This window comes from Lissotriton vulgaris, chromosome 3_1 (assembly GCF_964263255.1).
Source record: "Lissotriton vulgaris chromosome 3_1, aLisVul1.2, whole genome shotgun sequence".
NCBI classification, from domain to species: domain Eukaryota; kingdom Metazoa; phylum Chordata; class Amphibia; order Caudata; family Salamandridae; genus Lissotriton; species Lissotriton vulgaris.
This window is the reverse complement of record NC_141689.1, coordinates 1,029,652,546-1,029,668,775: the sequence shown is the minus strand read 5'-3', so window position 1 is coordinate 1,029,668,775 and position 16,230 is coordinate 1,029,652,546. Positions and strand designations below refer to the sequence as shown.

Below are 16,230 nucleotides of genomic sequence, written 5' to 3'. Positions count from 1 at the left end.
GTTCGGTGTCATCATCTTAATGATGTATTAAAAACCTGCAGTGTCCAAGAAATCTCCTTTTTTAATTGAGGGGGCAGAATTGTACCTTCGAGAACCCGGTGAAGAGGACTTGTGTATCAAAGATTCCTTCTGGTTGAAGAGTTTGTCGTGAATGGAACTATGAATACTTAAGAACATTGCCTGTGACCTACTGTTAAGAGGACAAGATGGAGAACAGATTTCCTTGGTCATTGAAATAGAAGGCTGTTAATTCAAAAATTCTGAACATAATGGAATTGCCATGATAACGTTTTGGGAGGAGATAATCAACAATCTGATTGGAGGGTCTTTCAATGCAGCACCTAAGATTGTGAGGCTCTGTGGTTTTGAGCTGCTATGTGCCCAGAGATAGAAGTGTGTGGCCTCAATAGTGACAATCTAGAAAGAATGTGAGTGTCTCATTTGAAAGTAGGACTTGGGATGGTCCAGGGAGCAGCAGTTTGGATTTAAAAGTTTGAATGCTGGCTGTGAATGTGGGAGTTTATTTCTTTCCGTCACAATCTCTTGAACCCTTGTTTTTCACTGTGAATGGGGAGCATGAGCCCCCATTACTGCAATTTGTTATGGCTGATAATTATTAGATCTGGGATAATTTTGTGCATTTTCATCCACAAACTATTTTGACCTAAACTTCTTTTCTTTCTTTTTTTTTTTTTTTTTTTTGAAAACCTTTATTTAGCACTGTTCAGAATACAAATACGGGCCTACAACCATCCGGCCGGCCACGACACTTATGGAGCTTGATAGCAAAATATACGGCCACTCAGTTGCTCGACAGCACATGTAAGCATACAACATACGTCACAAGAATTCCACGAGCACCAAGTGTCAGGAGTTATTAAGGTTAATTTAGAAATTTTTTTATATAAGGAGATATAGAAACGGAAACGGATCAGTGTACAGCACATGTATTCAGGTAATAAATGGGCAACGGTCAACAGGAGAGGCTACTAACAGAACAAAACTAAAATGGCGGCACAAACTGATTTACCAGGATAGTAAAACGAAACGAAGCGTCACCCTCCTACCAGCAGCTCCACCCACCGACCCAAAATACACAGAAGAAGAGAAATAGAGAAAGAGAAAAAGAGGCACCATAGAAAATAACAAACTAATCGAGAAAGACCCCCCACCCTACACGCATGCCGAGGCTATGGCCTGCCCCCCCCCCTAGCAGTGTGTCTGTCGCCCCAAGGAAACCCGGAAATATAGGAGCAGGTTGAGAAAGAAAGAGGAAAGGTAATAAATTATGTATATAAAAGGATACAGAGACTAGAACGGGTCAGTGTACATCACACGCATTTAAGCAATAAATGGGCAACGTCCACCAGGAGAGCTCACTACTAATATCATAACTAAAATGGCGGCACAATTCTAAGGTACGAGGACAGTGAAACGAAACGAAGCGTGCCCCCAACCGCCACCCTCCTACCAGCAGTTCCTCCCACTGACCCAAGAAAGCGCAGAAGAAAGAGGATTAGAAAAGGAGAAGAAGAGGCCCATAGAAAATAAAAACAAATCGAAGAAGACCCCCCACCCTACACGCATGCCGAGGCTATGGCCTGCCCCCCCCCTAGCAGTGTGTCTGTCGCCCCAGGGAAACCCGAAATATAGGAGCAAATAGAGAAAGAAATGGGAAGAGAAATAATAACCCCGAAATGCACGGTAGCACATAGGGAGAGAGGGAAGAATACACTACCCTACTACCCCCAGGGAAAGGAAAAGTGGGGAGGAGCCCATCCTTCAGCCGAGCTCCCGGCTCCCCTCACCGCCGAGATCTCCCGCACCAAACACCTTACAATGACAAGCGATTGTGCCCCCAGTCAATCAGGAGTATGCACAACCGGTACCTCAGTCCGGACAAATCCCCCCCCCCCCTGCCGGTAATAGAAACAACTGGAACAATCGACAATAACGTACAGCAGAAATCAGGATATTAAAGGTTACTCAGCCAATAGTGAAAAGCATAAGTCAGTCCAGGTCCTCGCCAGCCGGTCTCATCGTGACAGCAACAAATAGTTCCTCAACCCTGACCAGACCGGCAGAATCTCTCCAGGCCTGTCCACTGCTGCGAGGCGCCTATAACCAGGACAAAGAGGCAAGATGGCCGCCTATCCAGAGGGAGAACGCTGAAGATTCCAATCGCCATAGTGGACAATGCAGCACATAGACAGACCCCGGGGGCTCCAATGGTAGGGCCAGCGAGTGACACAGGTAGCGATGAGAAGGGGTTCCTGGGCTCCGGTGGATAGTTCACTGTCAGAGTTGTCTCGTGGAAGGCACCGGGCGCCTCTGCTACTGTTGCAACACAAATGGATAGACTCCGTACATTGTGTCCAAGAGAACACCTCGCCGTCCTCTCCCCAGTCGGCAACAATGTATCCGTTCCAAATAGGATCAGGGACGGCGGGGAAACCTCCAGCCGGGATCGCCCCTCGCCTGGGTGCTTGGCATCAATTCTCCGGGCCAACGCCCGGGCCGTGTTTCGCATTTCAGCCCTCAAGGTTATGAGAGCGGCCAGGACGTCTCCACAGGTCGGGTCGCTCCGCATCGGTAACCGGTCAGCAGCATCCCCCGGCTCCAGCAATTCGGCCACTGGTCCCAGGGCGCATGGGCCCCCAGTCTCTACAGTCCCCGGAGCAGCCAACGCATCGGTCCGGAGGACAGGCGCCACGTCCATGCCTGCAGCCCCAGAGAAGGGACAACGCGGGGGCGAGAGCGGCCTCGGAGGGGGCAATAGCGGAGCCATCGGGGGAACTCCGTGAGCAACTGGGAAACAGCACCGGACGGGAGTTCTCTACACGTCCCGTGGGGAGCCGCCGCTCACCACGGTGAAGACGCACCAAGATGGAGGTCGCCCAGCACACGACGGGGATGGCGGGGGAGGGACGACCGTGGGGGAGGCCTCCGTGTCGTCCACACTGCAAGCTGTGAAAAGGAGAGTCTGACCCAGTTGGGAGGTTCCGAATCCAGTCGTCCGATCAGCGCTCTACACCCCAGGGTCCGCGGCGTTGAACCAGCTCGTCACCCCATACACGCCCCACGGCGTCCAGCGGCGGCCATCAGTGCAGGGTCCAGGGGGAAGCGCCGGAGACCAGAAAACTTCGAGTCTGCCACCGATTCCGCCGGTAAGGATACCAGAAGATAGCCATTCGATTCAGTGCAACCATTCCACGTCGGTAGGTCGGTGCAGGACAGGATAACGGTTCAGGATGTCCAAGGGAAGCCAGACGGCTTGCGGAGCCGGGAGCTCAAGCGTCCGTCCCGTCCGCCATCTTGGCTCCTCCGCTGTCTAAACTTCTTTTCTGATAAATATTTGTGAAGACCGACAGCTTTTTTCTTCCCTTTGTTTCATAAATGTTTTTCCTGTTATTTCCGCCTTTTTGTTGTGGATACTCACAGTTACCCAACATTAGTGCTGAGTTACATCTGGGAACCAAAGCCAGTTAATCTTTTTCTTCTTGACTGTCTCCTTTTTGGATACACTCTAAACTAGCACTATGTGTATAGGTTTTTTCGTTCTGTACTCTCCAAACTTCCTTCCTGCAGGAGACTGCCTCCCCATGAGAGAGTTCAGCACCTCAGGGAATTGCTGGACAACACAACTTAATTTCTGGTATTGTCTCTTGAACCTTTTGTAAATACAGGTAAGTGACAAAGGTAAAATTGTGATTAAGTGGCTAGGTTATAAGATAGATGATTTTCAGTAAAGTGACACTCTTCATTGTCCCCTTGTTGTGGCTGCTCCAGCTTGGAGTCAGCCCTTGTGCTTCCAGCTCTGGCAAACATTGCTTTACACAAAATCTATGCCTCCAAGGAAAGCTGAGAAACGTGTAAAAGGGATCCACTTTACAATGTAAAAATAAATGTAATCACACAGAAAAAAGAAAGAATAAGTTAAAAAGCAAATATTGACAAACTACTGTCTATTCCTGTAAATCTCTCTTTCTCTCGCTAGAGAGAGAAGATGATATCAAAGGTGACTTAATTACTGGCTATCTGATGATGAAACACAGCCTCAAATTGGAACATCCCAATTGGGCAGGATTCTGCGATCATATTCAAACTACTTTACTGAAACATACCACATTTTCCTTAACATCAAAATATTTAGGCGCCTAGATGTAAATCAAACCAGCGGAGCACATTAAAAAAATCTTGTATATATGTGTTACGTTAGGTTTAAATAGATTTATAAAGCGCTCGTACACCAGTTGGTTTCTTGGCGCTGATACTAGGAGGTGCCGGTCCAGAGCAGGTATTCGCAGGCTTTGATGAACAGCCAAGTTTTAAGGAATTTCCTGATTCTCAGTAAATCAGTGATTGATGTGATTTCCTGGAGGATGGAATTCCCTAATCTGGGTGCCAGAATTGCAAACCTACAACTCCCTTGACGCTTCAGCTTGAAAGTTGGGACAGTCATAAGTTGGAGATGAGCCGAGCAGAGTTTGCGTGAGGGGGTGCAGCGTGAAATGAGGCCATCTATGAATTTGGGGCACCAGCCATTCAGGGATTTAAACACCAGGTACCCAATTTTGAAAGCGCAGCGTTGAGAGATAGGAAGCCAGTGTAGCTTCCTTAGGAGTTGGGAGGCATGTTACCTTCTGGGTTGTTTGTGAATCAATCTTGCAGCTTGGTTCTGTACCAGCTGTAAACGTTTTACAAGGCAAAGTGGCATACCGAGGTAGATTGCATTGGCGTAGTCCAGTCGTGATAGGACCATGGCTATAACGACCTGGATCAGAGCTGCTTGAGTAAGTAGCCTACTTATCTTCCTAATTTTGTGCATCTGAGAGAAGCAGGTAGAGATCACAGAACCAACATGAGTTTTTAAGGAAAGCTCATGGTTTATAGTGACTCCGAGGATTTTTACTGAGGAGGAAGCAATGGGGGCGGGGGGGGTCCTAAATCGTTTGGCCAGTAATGTGGGCCCCCCTGATTGCGACCATCAACCTCAGGGCTAATCTGTCTTGCCAGGATTTAATTTTAGGTGGTTGTGGTCCATCCAGTGATGAATGAATTGCATGGTAGACTGAAACTAAGATATTGACTGGGGAGAGTTGTCAATTGTGAACAATAGTTGAAGGTCAACAATAGTTGTAGGTCATCGGCTGAATTAAAGGTGACCACTTTCCTTTCCTTCAGAGATCTAATCAGCAGGAGAAGGATATGGTTAAACAGGTGCGGGGAGAGGGATGAGCCCTGTGGAACCCCACCCATAGTTTTTAATTTAGAGGCCGTAAACTGGCCACTCCGGATTGCCTGGGGGCGGTCTTTCAGGAAGGATTTGATCCAGCTAAGGGCTGGGCCCTGAATGCCTGCCTCTATGACACGTTCCTCCAATATGCCATGGTCGACCGTGTCGAAAGCGGGCGAGAGGTCTAATAGCACAAGGGCATGGGGAGTACCTCCGTCAGCCTTTTTCCGAAAGGAGTCCAGTACTGCTAGTATCACTGTTTCCGTGGGGCATGGGCGGAATCCAGCTTGGTGTGGGTCAAGGAAGTTGGTTTGTTCCATAAAGATGGACAGACATTTTGCCACATGGGCCTCCAGCACCTTAGCCAAGTACGGGAGTAGGGAGATCGGGCGATAGTTTGACAGCGTTTGGGGATCATCCTGAGGTTTCTTCAATAGGGGACCACTATTGCCTCTTTAAAGGCTTTAGGGACACTACCTTGGGATAAGGAATTGTTCAAGAGCTCAAGAACAGGTTCCGGTGAGGTGGTGAAAGCAGCTTTTAGGACAAATGGTGGGCAATGATCCAAGGGAGATCCAGATCTGACTTTGGACAGTCTGGTCAAGGGAGTAGGGATTTGTGGGCATTGGAGGGAAGATTTCTTGAGGAGTTTGTATGGGGATACTGTCTTTAATGGAGGTGATTTTATCAATAAAAAAGTTGTTCAGAGAATTGCAGAGGGCCTGAGACGGTGTGAGCTTGCTTAGCACTCTATCTAGTGCTACAATTGCAAATATTTTCTTAGCTTTGTTGTTAAATGTTAAGATTCTGGAGTAAAAATTAGCTGCTTTAGCTGTGAGAATCCCATTTTTATATTCCCTCATAGCCGTTAGGTAAGTGATTTTCTCTGTTTGTGAGTAATTCCGTATCCACTTTCTTTCAAAGTGACGGAGGGTGAGTTTTTGTGGTTTTAATTCAGGGGAGAACCACCTCTGTGCCTCAAAATGGCAGGTTGGTCTACGTTTTGTGAGTGGGGTGTGTTTGTTGCTGGCTGCTCATAGCCAAGCTGAGATGGTTTCCTTATGAAGATTGACATCAGATATGGGGTTGTGTTTGCAAATGTGGTATTGAAGTCGTTTATGTCAATAGAATTTAATTTTCTCACTAGTGTCCCCCTCCCCCCCACCCCCACCCTTGGTGGGAATTTTACTGGTGATACGGTTCTTTAAGGTGAATTTTAACAGGTGGTGGTCTGACCATAAACAAGGTGTGATGGACATTGCGGATACCACCAAGTTGATGGTCCACATGTGGTCGAGAATGTGCCCTTTTATATGTGTGGCTGAGGAGACCTGTTGAGTGAAGTTTAAGTTGTTCAATAAATCAGTCAACTCAGCCGATTGCGGTACTCCTTGAGTGTTGTTTGCCCAGTAATTGAAGGCGCCTACCAGTAAGATTCTGGCATGGTTAGTCACCAGGTTTGCTACTTGTTCCCCCAGCAAGTGAGGGAATAGGAGCATGTGCTGTGGGGGCCTGTACTGTAGAACACACATGAAGGTGGCCGAGTCAGACTCAAATTTTATTACAGCGTTATCTACTGTAGGGAGGCAGAGTGGGGTAAGAGCGGTAAATTTAATATCCTGTTGGATGATGGCCGCTACTCCACCACCCATTTTTCCTGGCTGCCGGTTTGTTTGTAGAATGTAATATTTATTGGGTAGTGCCGCCAGGATGCAGAAAGTTTTTTTTTTTTGTTCTATAACTGCAGCAGAATTCTTTTCAAAATGTTAATTAGAGCTTGAAATGCAGCCTAGATCTACTGCCATTGCTTCCTATTCTAGACAGAAGCAGCTTTGCCCTACAGGGCACTTTTACAAAGTCTCTTATGCACAAGGACAGTGTGACTATTTCCGGTGGATGCTTCTAACCGCATATTCCTTTCTTTAGAATATTCCTCAGGTGCCAGACTGAATCTAGAGATTTTTTTAATAGCAGGCCACGAGGTGGCATCGTGTGGCTCCGCGCTGGTTTCGTACCGCTGTATAAGCGATGGAGTGGAGACACAATTAAACACCACCCATAAGGCTCGTGTGCAGATGAAGGTAACTCTAAAGCAATGTCCTCTGGGAATATTTTATATTCACACCTTATTTAGGAAATACTTCATACCATCCAGACTATTCTCATTCACTCAGCGTACAGTCAAAATGGTCAATGTTAAACCCAGTGTTTGCAACAACGGGCGGGTTGTGGTTTATTTACGGATCAAACCAACCACCAGCACTAATGTACTCAAGCCCCGCCGGTTTTTATAAAGAACTGTGCAAAGCTATACAAAAAGAACAATACAGGAGTATCGAACCGCAAGGACCCTAAGACAGAAGTGGTCAAAACAAACTATTTTAATTGAAGGAAAGTGGCTCCTGCAAGATGAAGGGAAGTCCTGCAACAGGCCTAGGACATTTGTTTTTAACTTCAGTTTACACTAGTTATCAAGCTGTTGGTTGGTTTCTATATTTGGGACTGGATACTCGTACAGCCTTAAATGCCCTATCAGAAAAAGGGAATTGGAACAAATGAGGAGCAGATCAGACTGCTGTAGCTGATCACAGTGCCTTTGGATTAGTATAATATTGTCCAAACAATATCTTGACACACCACAAAACAGCTTACGAATTTTCGAGTATATCCCGCTATTGTCTTGAAAAAGAAGGTTCAACTCAAATAGGCCTTCGAAACGCGTCAACGCCATTTCTTGCCATAAATCTAGTCAAACGAAGGTTACCCTAGATGTTGTTGATGAACTACAAGACGCCAGGGTTCATTTGTATAATTAATGTTCTGGGTTATGGCGATTTATGAAAAAGATTACTGTCTGTTTTAACTCTAGTGTTGTGTTTTTTAATGTTGTTCTCTATTGTGATTAGTTCTGTCAGGAATTGTACTGATGTAATGATTTTTTCTTGTGTAATTTGTGAATAAAATGTTTTTAACTTTGTATTAATTACTCTAATAAACTGTATTCATAAATGTATACACTGTAGGTTTTTGTGCCAATACATTGCAAGCACTGGGTTTAGCAGTGACTCTTTGACTGTACACTGAGTGCATGAGAATAGACTGAATGGTAGGAAGTATTTCCTATATAAGGTGTGAATATAAAATATTCTCAGAGGACATTGTTTTAGAGTTTCTGTCTGAACCCCAGTCCTTTCGGTTACCAAGGGTTCCTCTCTTTTTCTATACAGATGAAGCTAGCCTTCACAACCATTGTTGCAGCTTGTGTTCCAGTGCTTTTGAGGCCTCAGACACTGATCCGGCAGACACTGTGCTGGCCAGCAGGGACACCAGTTTTTCAACTCCTCCTCCCTTGCTATACCGGCCAACAAACTGCTCTATTTACCCTCAGTGGCTCTTGCCCACCCTGTCAGAGACCTATCCAACATTTTCTCCTGGACTGCTGATCTTTCACATCCGACAGATGGGTCTTGTAAATTATTAAAAACTACTATGCCCCACCCCTTCTTTTCTCCCTCCTCTCCTAATATTCCTCCCACATTGAAATGAATTTCAGAAGAGCGCCACTCCTTCAGTGTGCCTTTTGCTGTCCAAAGGTGGAATAGGGAAGGTACCAGACTTGGACAGAGGTGGAGGTTGTTAGTCTTACTTCCTTGTTCCGAAAAAGGATGGGGGCCTCAGACCTCCCTCATGCCTTGTCCCGCTTGATACTTTCTGCTGGATTCACAAATTCAATAAGCTCACATTGGCCCAGATCCTCTCGGCTTTGGATCTGGCTGACTGGATGGTGTCCTTGGACTTGCAGATAATATATTTTCATATTGCAGCTCTGCAGTCTTGCAGGTGTTACCTGTGACTGCAGGTGGGCTGGGAGCATATTTTTCCATTTACCACTCTCGTCTTCAGTGAAGAGCTTGCTTCATATCGATCTTTTGGAGCTGTGAGCCATTAATCTGGATCTGAAGTGCTTCCTGCCATCCATCAAGGGGAGGCTGGTGCAGGTTCTTACAAGCAATACCACTGCCATGTAGCAATAAGCAGGGTGGGGTCCAGGACCTGCACCAAGACGTCTTGCGTCTTTGGAGATGGTTTGGAGGGTGTCTTATTGGTCGCCATTCACCTGGTGGGGTCCCGGATCCCAGGCCAGACGAACTGAGCAAACGTCGCCAGGCAGATTACAAGTCACAGCTACATCCTGAGGTGCTGCATGGTGTATTCCACCAGTGAGGAAAACCCTGGCTAGATAGTTTAGCCATTGTTGAATGCTCACTGTCACCAGCTAGACTTACAGCAAGCTCGCCCATTAGGATCTGCATTCCGGTTTGAATGAAACAAGGGACTCCGTATGCCATTCTGACCTTAATCTTGAAAAAGATCAAAAACGTAGGGGCCCAAGTCTCCCTGGTAAATGTAAATTGATACTTGTATAGCGCACTACTCACCCGCAAGAGTCTCAAGGCGCTTGTACGAATACCGCTGTGGAACCAATCCTGGCTTTCCCTGTGAGGCGTCCACTCCTGGGCACCCCCAAGGTGGAGGCCAGGCATCCTTAGCGTTGTGGGGGCCGTTATGGTGATTAAGCAAGCTATTGCCCAGAGTTGCAGAGTGGAACTCCATGATTGGAATAGGCACCGAGGCGAGAATTATCAGGTCCGTGAAATTTTTGAGCCCAAGACCCACCGAGGCGGTGAATTGAACCCTGGTCCCGGGCTAGACTCATAATCAGGGTCTGCCGCTCTAACCATTGAGCCACACTTCTCCACAGATAGCCACGGATTTGACCAATACAGTGTGGTACCTGGGCTCAAGAGCATGAGTTTCTGTCCCACGATTAAGCCACAACAGGGTAGGGTGCTCTACCGGAATATACGCAATCTACACCACATGTGCCGAAGATTAGGTGGTGGCAATTTGTTGTATTTTATTGGCCGTCTGAATTGTTGATGTTATCCTCACCACTGGACGTCCGTTCACAAAATCTGTTTATGCCTGGCGCTGGGACAAATTTTTGGCCTGTCTGACATACAGAGCCCTTACAAGCAAAGCTGTCAAATGTCCTTTTATTTCTGTTGCCTTTAGAGCCCATCAAAGCTTTGCTGTGTGCACTATTAAAGGTTATTTGTAGGCCCTTTCGGCTCTTCTTAGGTTTTACCGGACCAACTGTCCATGCTCAAATATCCTGTTGTTATGAAGTTCTTAAAAGGTTTGACACACACTTCTTTAGATGCTGTTTGTGATGCCACAGTGGGGCCTTTTCTTGGTCTTGACATTTATCATGTGTGCATAGCTGCTTGTTTCTTCTCCTAGCTTTCAATCGATCAATCAATCAATCAATCGGTCACTTGTAAAGCGCACTACTTACCCGTGAGGGTCTCAAGGCGCTGAGGGGAAGGGGGTGCTGCTACTGCTCGAAGAGCCAGGTCTTGAGGAGTTTTCTGAAGGTGAGTAGGTCTTGGGTCTGTTGCAGATGGGTAGGGAGGGTGTTCCAGGTCTTGGCCACGAGGAAGGAGAAAGATCTGCCGCCAGAGGTTGTTCATTGGATGCGGGGGGACGGTTGCGAGGGCGAGGCTGGCGGAGCGGAGCTGGCGGGTTGGGGTGTAGAAGCTGAGACTACTGATCAGGTAGGCTGGTCCTGTGTTGTGGAGTGCTTTGTGTGCGTGGGTGAGGAGCTTGAAGGTGATCCTCTTGCTGACGGGGAGCCTGTGCAGGTGTCTCAGGTGGGGGGGGGGGTGATGTGGCTTCGGCGAGTGATGTTGAGGATCAGTCGGGCGGAGGCGTTTTGGATGCATTGTAGTCGTCGTAGGTGTTTGGCAGCGATTCCTGCGTAGAGTGCGTTGCCGTAGTCCAGTCTGCTGCTGACGAGGGATTGGGTCACCGTTCTTCTTGTTTCGGTCGGGATCCATTTATAGTGTTGTAGCAGGCAGAGGAGATGGCGTAGACCTGCTTCGACATGGAGAGGGAGGAGTCGAGGATGATTCCTAGGTTGCGTGCGTGGTCTGTGGGTGTCGGTGCTGTTGTTTTGAAAGCAGGGGACCCCTACCTATTAAGTTTGCTAACTGTAGGGACTAACCAAACAGGTAAGTAAAGGACTTAATTAGCAAACAATAAGATATTTACTGCCCTAATATGATTCATATATCGTTTACATTTAACAAATGATGTTCGGTGCTGCTCCCAGTGTGGTCGTCCACCAGGAGTCGTCCCAGGGAGAGGGGGTGGGGCAGAGGAGGAGGATCTCTGTCTTGTCCGAGTTAAGTTTCAGACGGCTGCTCCTCATCCACTCGGTGACGGCCTTCATTCACTCGTGGAGGTTAGTTTTGGCGGTGTCCAGGTCCTTAGTGAGGGAGAGGATGTTGTTGAGGTTGCGCTGGTGGGCCACTTGTGCGAGGGGGGCCATGTAGACGTTGAACAAGGTCGGGCTGAGGGATGAGCCCTGGGGTCCCCGCAGATGTCGGTGGCTTCAGATCGGAAGGGTGGGAGGCGGAAGGGTGGGAGGCGGACTCTCTGGGTTCTGCCGGAGAGGAAGGACGTGGTTCAGTCTAGGGCTTTTTCTTGGATTCCGGCTTCTTGGAGGCAGGTGTCAGACCGTGTCGAAGGCGGCTGACCGGTCCAGGAGGATGAGGGCTGATGTCTCACCGGTGTCAAGTTGGCGCCTGATGTAGTCCGTGGCGGCGATGAGGGCTGTCTCAGTGCTGTGGTTTCGTCTGAAACCGGACTGGGGCGGGTCTAGGATGTTGTTCTCCTCGAGGTGGCGGGTCAGTTGCATGTTGGCAATTTTCTCAATGACCTTCGCCCGGATGGGGAGCAGGAAGATGGGCCGGAAGGTCTTGAGGTCCGCTTTGGGTTTCTTGAGGACGGCGTTGATTTCGGCATGCTTCCTGCTTTCCGGGAATGTCGCTGTTTCGAAGGAGGTGTTGAAGACTTTCTGCCTCATTACGATAATGTCAGCTTGCCACATGAGCGAACATCAGGCACTTTCAGTGCAACTGCCCCACTGACCCTTTTTCGCGGACAAATTGATGCAATGTTATTCTCAAAGTCATGGCTGCCTTCCCCATTCTGGAATCCATTACTCTGCTCCCCTTATCCATCGAAAGAGGAAGCGAGGCTTCATCAGTTGGACTCAAAAATGGCTTTAAGCTTTTATATTGATTGTACCAATTCCCATAGAGGGGCCGGTCAGCTTTTTGTGGAGTTCTCCAGAGTGAAGAAAGGGAAGGCGGTGCAGAAGTCGACCTTGTTAAGGTATATAGTCCTCTTCATAAAGTTCTGTAACATATTGGCCAAGAGGCAGCCTCGGGAAGGTCTGAGAGCTCTTTCCGCTAGGGTTAAGGTGGTTGACTCTGTGTTCTCATGCACCATGCCTGCCCCTGAAATCTGCCAGCCTGCGATATTGGCATTAGTGCATATGTTCAAGAAGCACTACTGTACTGACAGCCAGGTTCAGCGAGAAGATCATTTCATCCAATCAGTTGTGCAAGGCTTTTTGGTCTGAGCCCAATCTGCAGAAGATTCATATTGGGGAGGTACTGCTTTGGTATCTATTCTAAGGTGAGGAATTTTACTGTCCGATGTAACCATCTGAAAAGCAAGTTACCTATCTTCAGGAATGGTTTCTTTTTTGGGTGGATACTCTTATCTAACTGCAGATTCCTCACTACTCTTCCCTTCCCCATTATGAGGAGTGGCTCTTATTAACTTCCAAGTTAGTCGTCAGCATACTGTTACCATTTGTTCACGCTCTGTGTCTGAGGGTACAGAAAAGGAAAAACAGCAAATTGATGTTGCCGTGCATGGTTGGCACTTCCATCTTACTCTGCTTTATTATTTTTTATGTAGTATGGAACTAGCGTGGAACCTCACAATGTCACCTAGTGCAGCGCAGGAGCATTCCTATGAAAATTGTCCAGATCCAGCAGGCAGCGGTGGGGTGGGGGGGTGGGCTATATTCTAATGTGAGGAATATGTGGTAAGTTGGATTATCAACCAGAAACAACGTTACCAAAGGTAAGTTAGCATGGTAAAAGATCTACAGTAAGTTTATGTTCCTATTGCTAAGTATGTCTCCTCTCAAATTTGGTAGCCAGTCTTCCAGACTTACTGCTTCAACAGCAAGTCACAGTCCTATTGGTTTATTTTGGACAAAATCCTTCCATTACCAATTGTCTCCCCAGTTATGCTCATAACTTGAATAATGATCATTTAACTTCATAAGGTTGATTTAAATATGGAAGTGAATAAAATAATATATTATTTAAAATAAGTAAGAACCTCTTGCTATCGCGGTCTTCAAATAGTTTTTCCCAAAATTTGGTCTATCACATATAAACACAATATTTTGTCAATTACAAAATGAGGGTACGATAGAAACAGTAGCAAACTGCAGGCAAGGGAGAACAGTGTGATGCAAAGTCTGAATAAAGAAGTATTTAAAAAAGAAGAATGCAGAAAAGAGCAAGCAAAGGAGAGTGGAACCTCCAAAAGGATTGGAGAGCGCCTTTAAAATGAATGTAGGGAGAGAAACAGAGGGGGAAGACAGGAGAGAGAAAAATAAAATAAAACATGAGCTAATTAGAAATATGACGGTGAAAGAAATACAAGTGAGCAAAAACCTTTGTTGTTAATTATTCTAATTAATCACCAAGTATAGGTCAGCCTTTGTTTTGCGATAAATATCTTAGCATAACAGTTTGGGAAAACAGTAAGACCATTAACGAAAACAAAAACGAATGGCTGTCAAATCAGTATATGGGTAAGTAGATTTGTTCAAATCTCCACTATCCTCTATTACGCCATATGAGTATCAGGATTCTGGCCTTAGAGGTTCTCCTTATTTTAAATAGTCATATACTTAAATAGCTGTCCACTTCCAGAAGTGAATGATAGCTAAAGTGACAGGTTTCAAGAAGCATCTCTGTTTCACTGCTAGTATGCCACCTTTTAATCAAGTTTGTTTTCATTGGGTTATGTGGCATAAGATGTATCTGTTCCAATGTTTTATCTATCTCCCAAGTGGTTATTTGTTAATGAATGTGTGGATAACAGCTACTTAAATACACAGGTTTATAACTTCATTTCTCCTTTTTCAGTTGCCATTCTGTGCTCCAGTTGTGTTAGCCCAGTCAGTGGAGAATGTTTGGACTACCTGCAGGGCCAACAAGCAAAAGCGCCACCTGTTGGAGGCTCTTTGGCTCAGCTGTGGAGGCTCTGGCATGAAAGTCTGGCTTCCTCTGTTTCCCAGGGATCATCGCAAACCACATTCCTTCCTTTCGAGACGAATCATGCTGCCTTTCCACATTAACATCTATCCATTGGCCGTGCTTTTTGAAGATGCCCTGGTCCTTGGGGCTGTCAACGAGACTGTGCTGTATGACTGTTGGAGCTCTCACAGCAATGCTACGGAACACTTGGAGGTCCTCTTCCCTTTTTCTGTTGTGGAGAGGACCTCGCAGATCTACCTCCATCACATCCTACGCCAGCTTTTGGTCAGGAACTTAGGTGAGCAAGCCTTGCTTTTAGCCCACTCCTGTGCCTCTTTACCTTACTTCCCTCATGTACTGGAACTGATGCTTCATGAAGTATTGGAAGAAGAAGCTACCTCGCGGGAACCCATTCCTGACCCCCTGCTACCCACTGTGGCAAAATTCATTACAGAGTTCCCCCTTTTTCTGCAGACAGTGGTTCACTGTGCTCGAAAAACTGAGTATGCTCTATGGAATTATCTTTTTGCTGCTGTGGGTAACCCCAAGGACTTGTTTGAAGAATGTCTAATGGCCCAGGATTTGGACACGGCTGCCTCTTACCTTATTATTTTACAGGTAACTATATTTAATTTGATCTCTTTAAATGTTTTAAAGTAAATGCCATATGGTATTGAAAGCGCTCAGCTTCAGAGTAGATGAAAGTTATTAAAAAATATATATATTTAGGAAACTGCATGTTCGGAATAAAGTCATACACATGAAGGAGCAAGATGAAGGAAAAAAAGAAAAGGAACATCTTTTCGTAGCAAAAGGATGTTTTTATAGCTTGTGCATTTGTGAGTCTATTGGTTCTCATGTAGACCTTTAATGATTGTTTAATATTTTTTCTACGAAAAAAATGCTTGTATGCTCTCTGGTATTTTCATAGCATTATGTGCCTAAATTTCTTCTATCCGACTAATATCCGACGGATTCCAACGTGTGATATAGCCTGATATGAGCATTACATCAGAAGCACTCTGTAGCAGTTTATTACCAGCATCTTTTGTTAACACAAATACTCTGCCCTGCTGCTGCTGACTGTTGGAAAGTGATGGCATGCAGCTGAGCTGTAGGTATAGTATTCCTGTGGACGGTACTTAACAGATTCAACAAGAACCCACCACCAACCTCCAATCTAATCTTTTATGGGGTGTAGATCAGTGCATGTCCCTATGGATTGGGCATACTGAGACAAGAATTTGTCGGGCAGTGTGACATGCAGCCCCCACTACATTTTAATAAATTGTAAGTGGTGCCCCTGCCCCTGCTTAAGGCACCACAACAGTCATATATATAAAAAATTTTAAAGTTCATGCAGGACATTATTGGGCGTCCCGAGAGGGACTGTGCAGCGAATATTTTATATGCAGTCTCGCGATTACAATACTTATTTTTATTATATATATATATATATATATATATATATATATATATATATTTATTTATTTATTACATAATAAGGGACACGCCCATTCAGGGCATAACAAACACTGATATAATGTGAAAAATAATTATGCACTTTATTCTTGTTCAAAGCCAGTATTCACTGTGATATGTTTTCAGTCTGCTGTCACATGTTTTTAACCCCTTCGATGCTCATGACGAGCTCAGCTCGTCATGAGGCACAGTTGAGCTGTGCTGATGATGAGCTGAGTTTGTCGTGAACAATGGAGAATCTGAAGTAACAGCACGGGAGGGGAAAACCTCTAGCAGCCAAGGTGTTAAGAGGGTTTGCACTAGAGCACTTTATTT

The 16,230-nt window shown here is 46.0% G+C and overlaps 1 protein-coding gene across 2 annotated transcripts in view; it reads left to right on the top strand.

Annotated features, from left to right (window-relative positions):
• The window catches only part of RIC1 (RIC1 partner of RAB6A GEF complex), a 979,735-nt gene that overhangs the window by 771,594 nt on the left and 191,911 nt on the right, over positions 1-16,230 (top strand). For both annotated transcript variants that reach the window (XM_086961422.1, XM_086961421.1), the window contains exon 19: positions 14,323-15,051. In XM_086961422.1, coding sequence (XP_086817548.1) covers positions 14,323-15,051 — 729 coding nt within the window. The remainder of the gene's footprint in view (positions 1-14,322; positions 15,052-16,230) is intronic.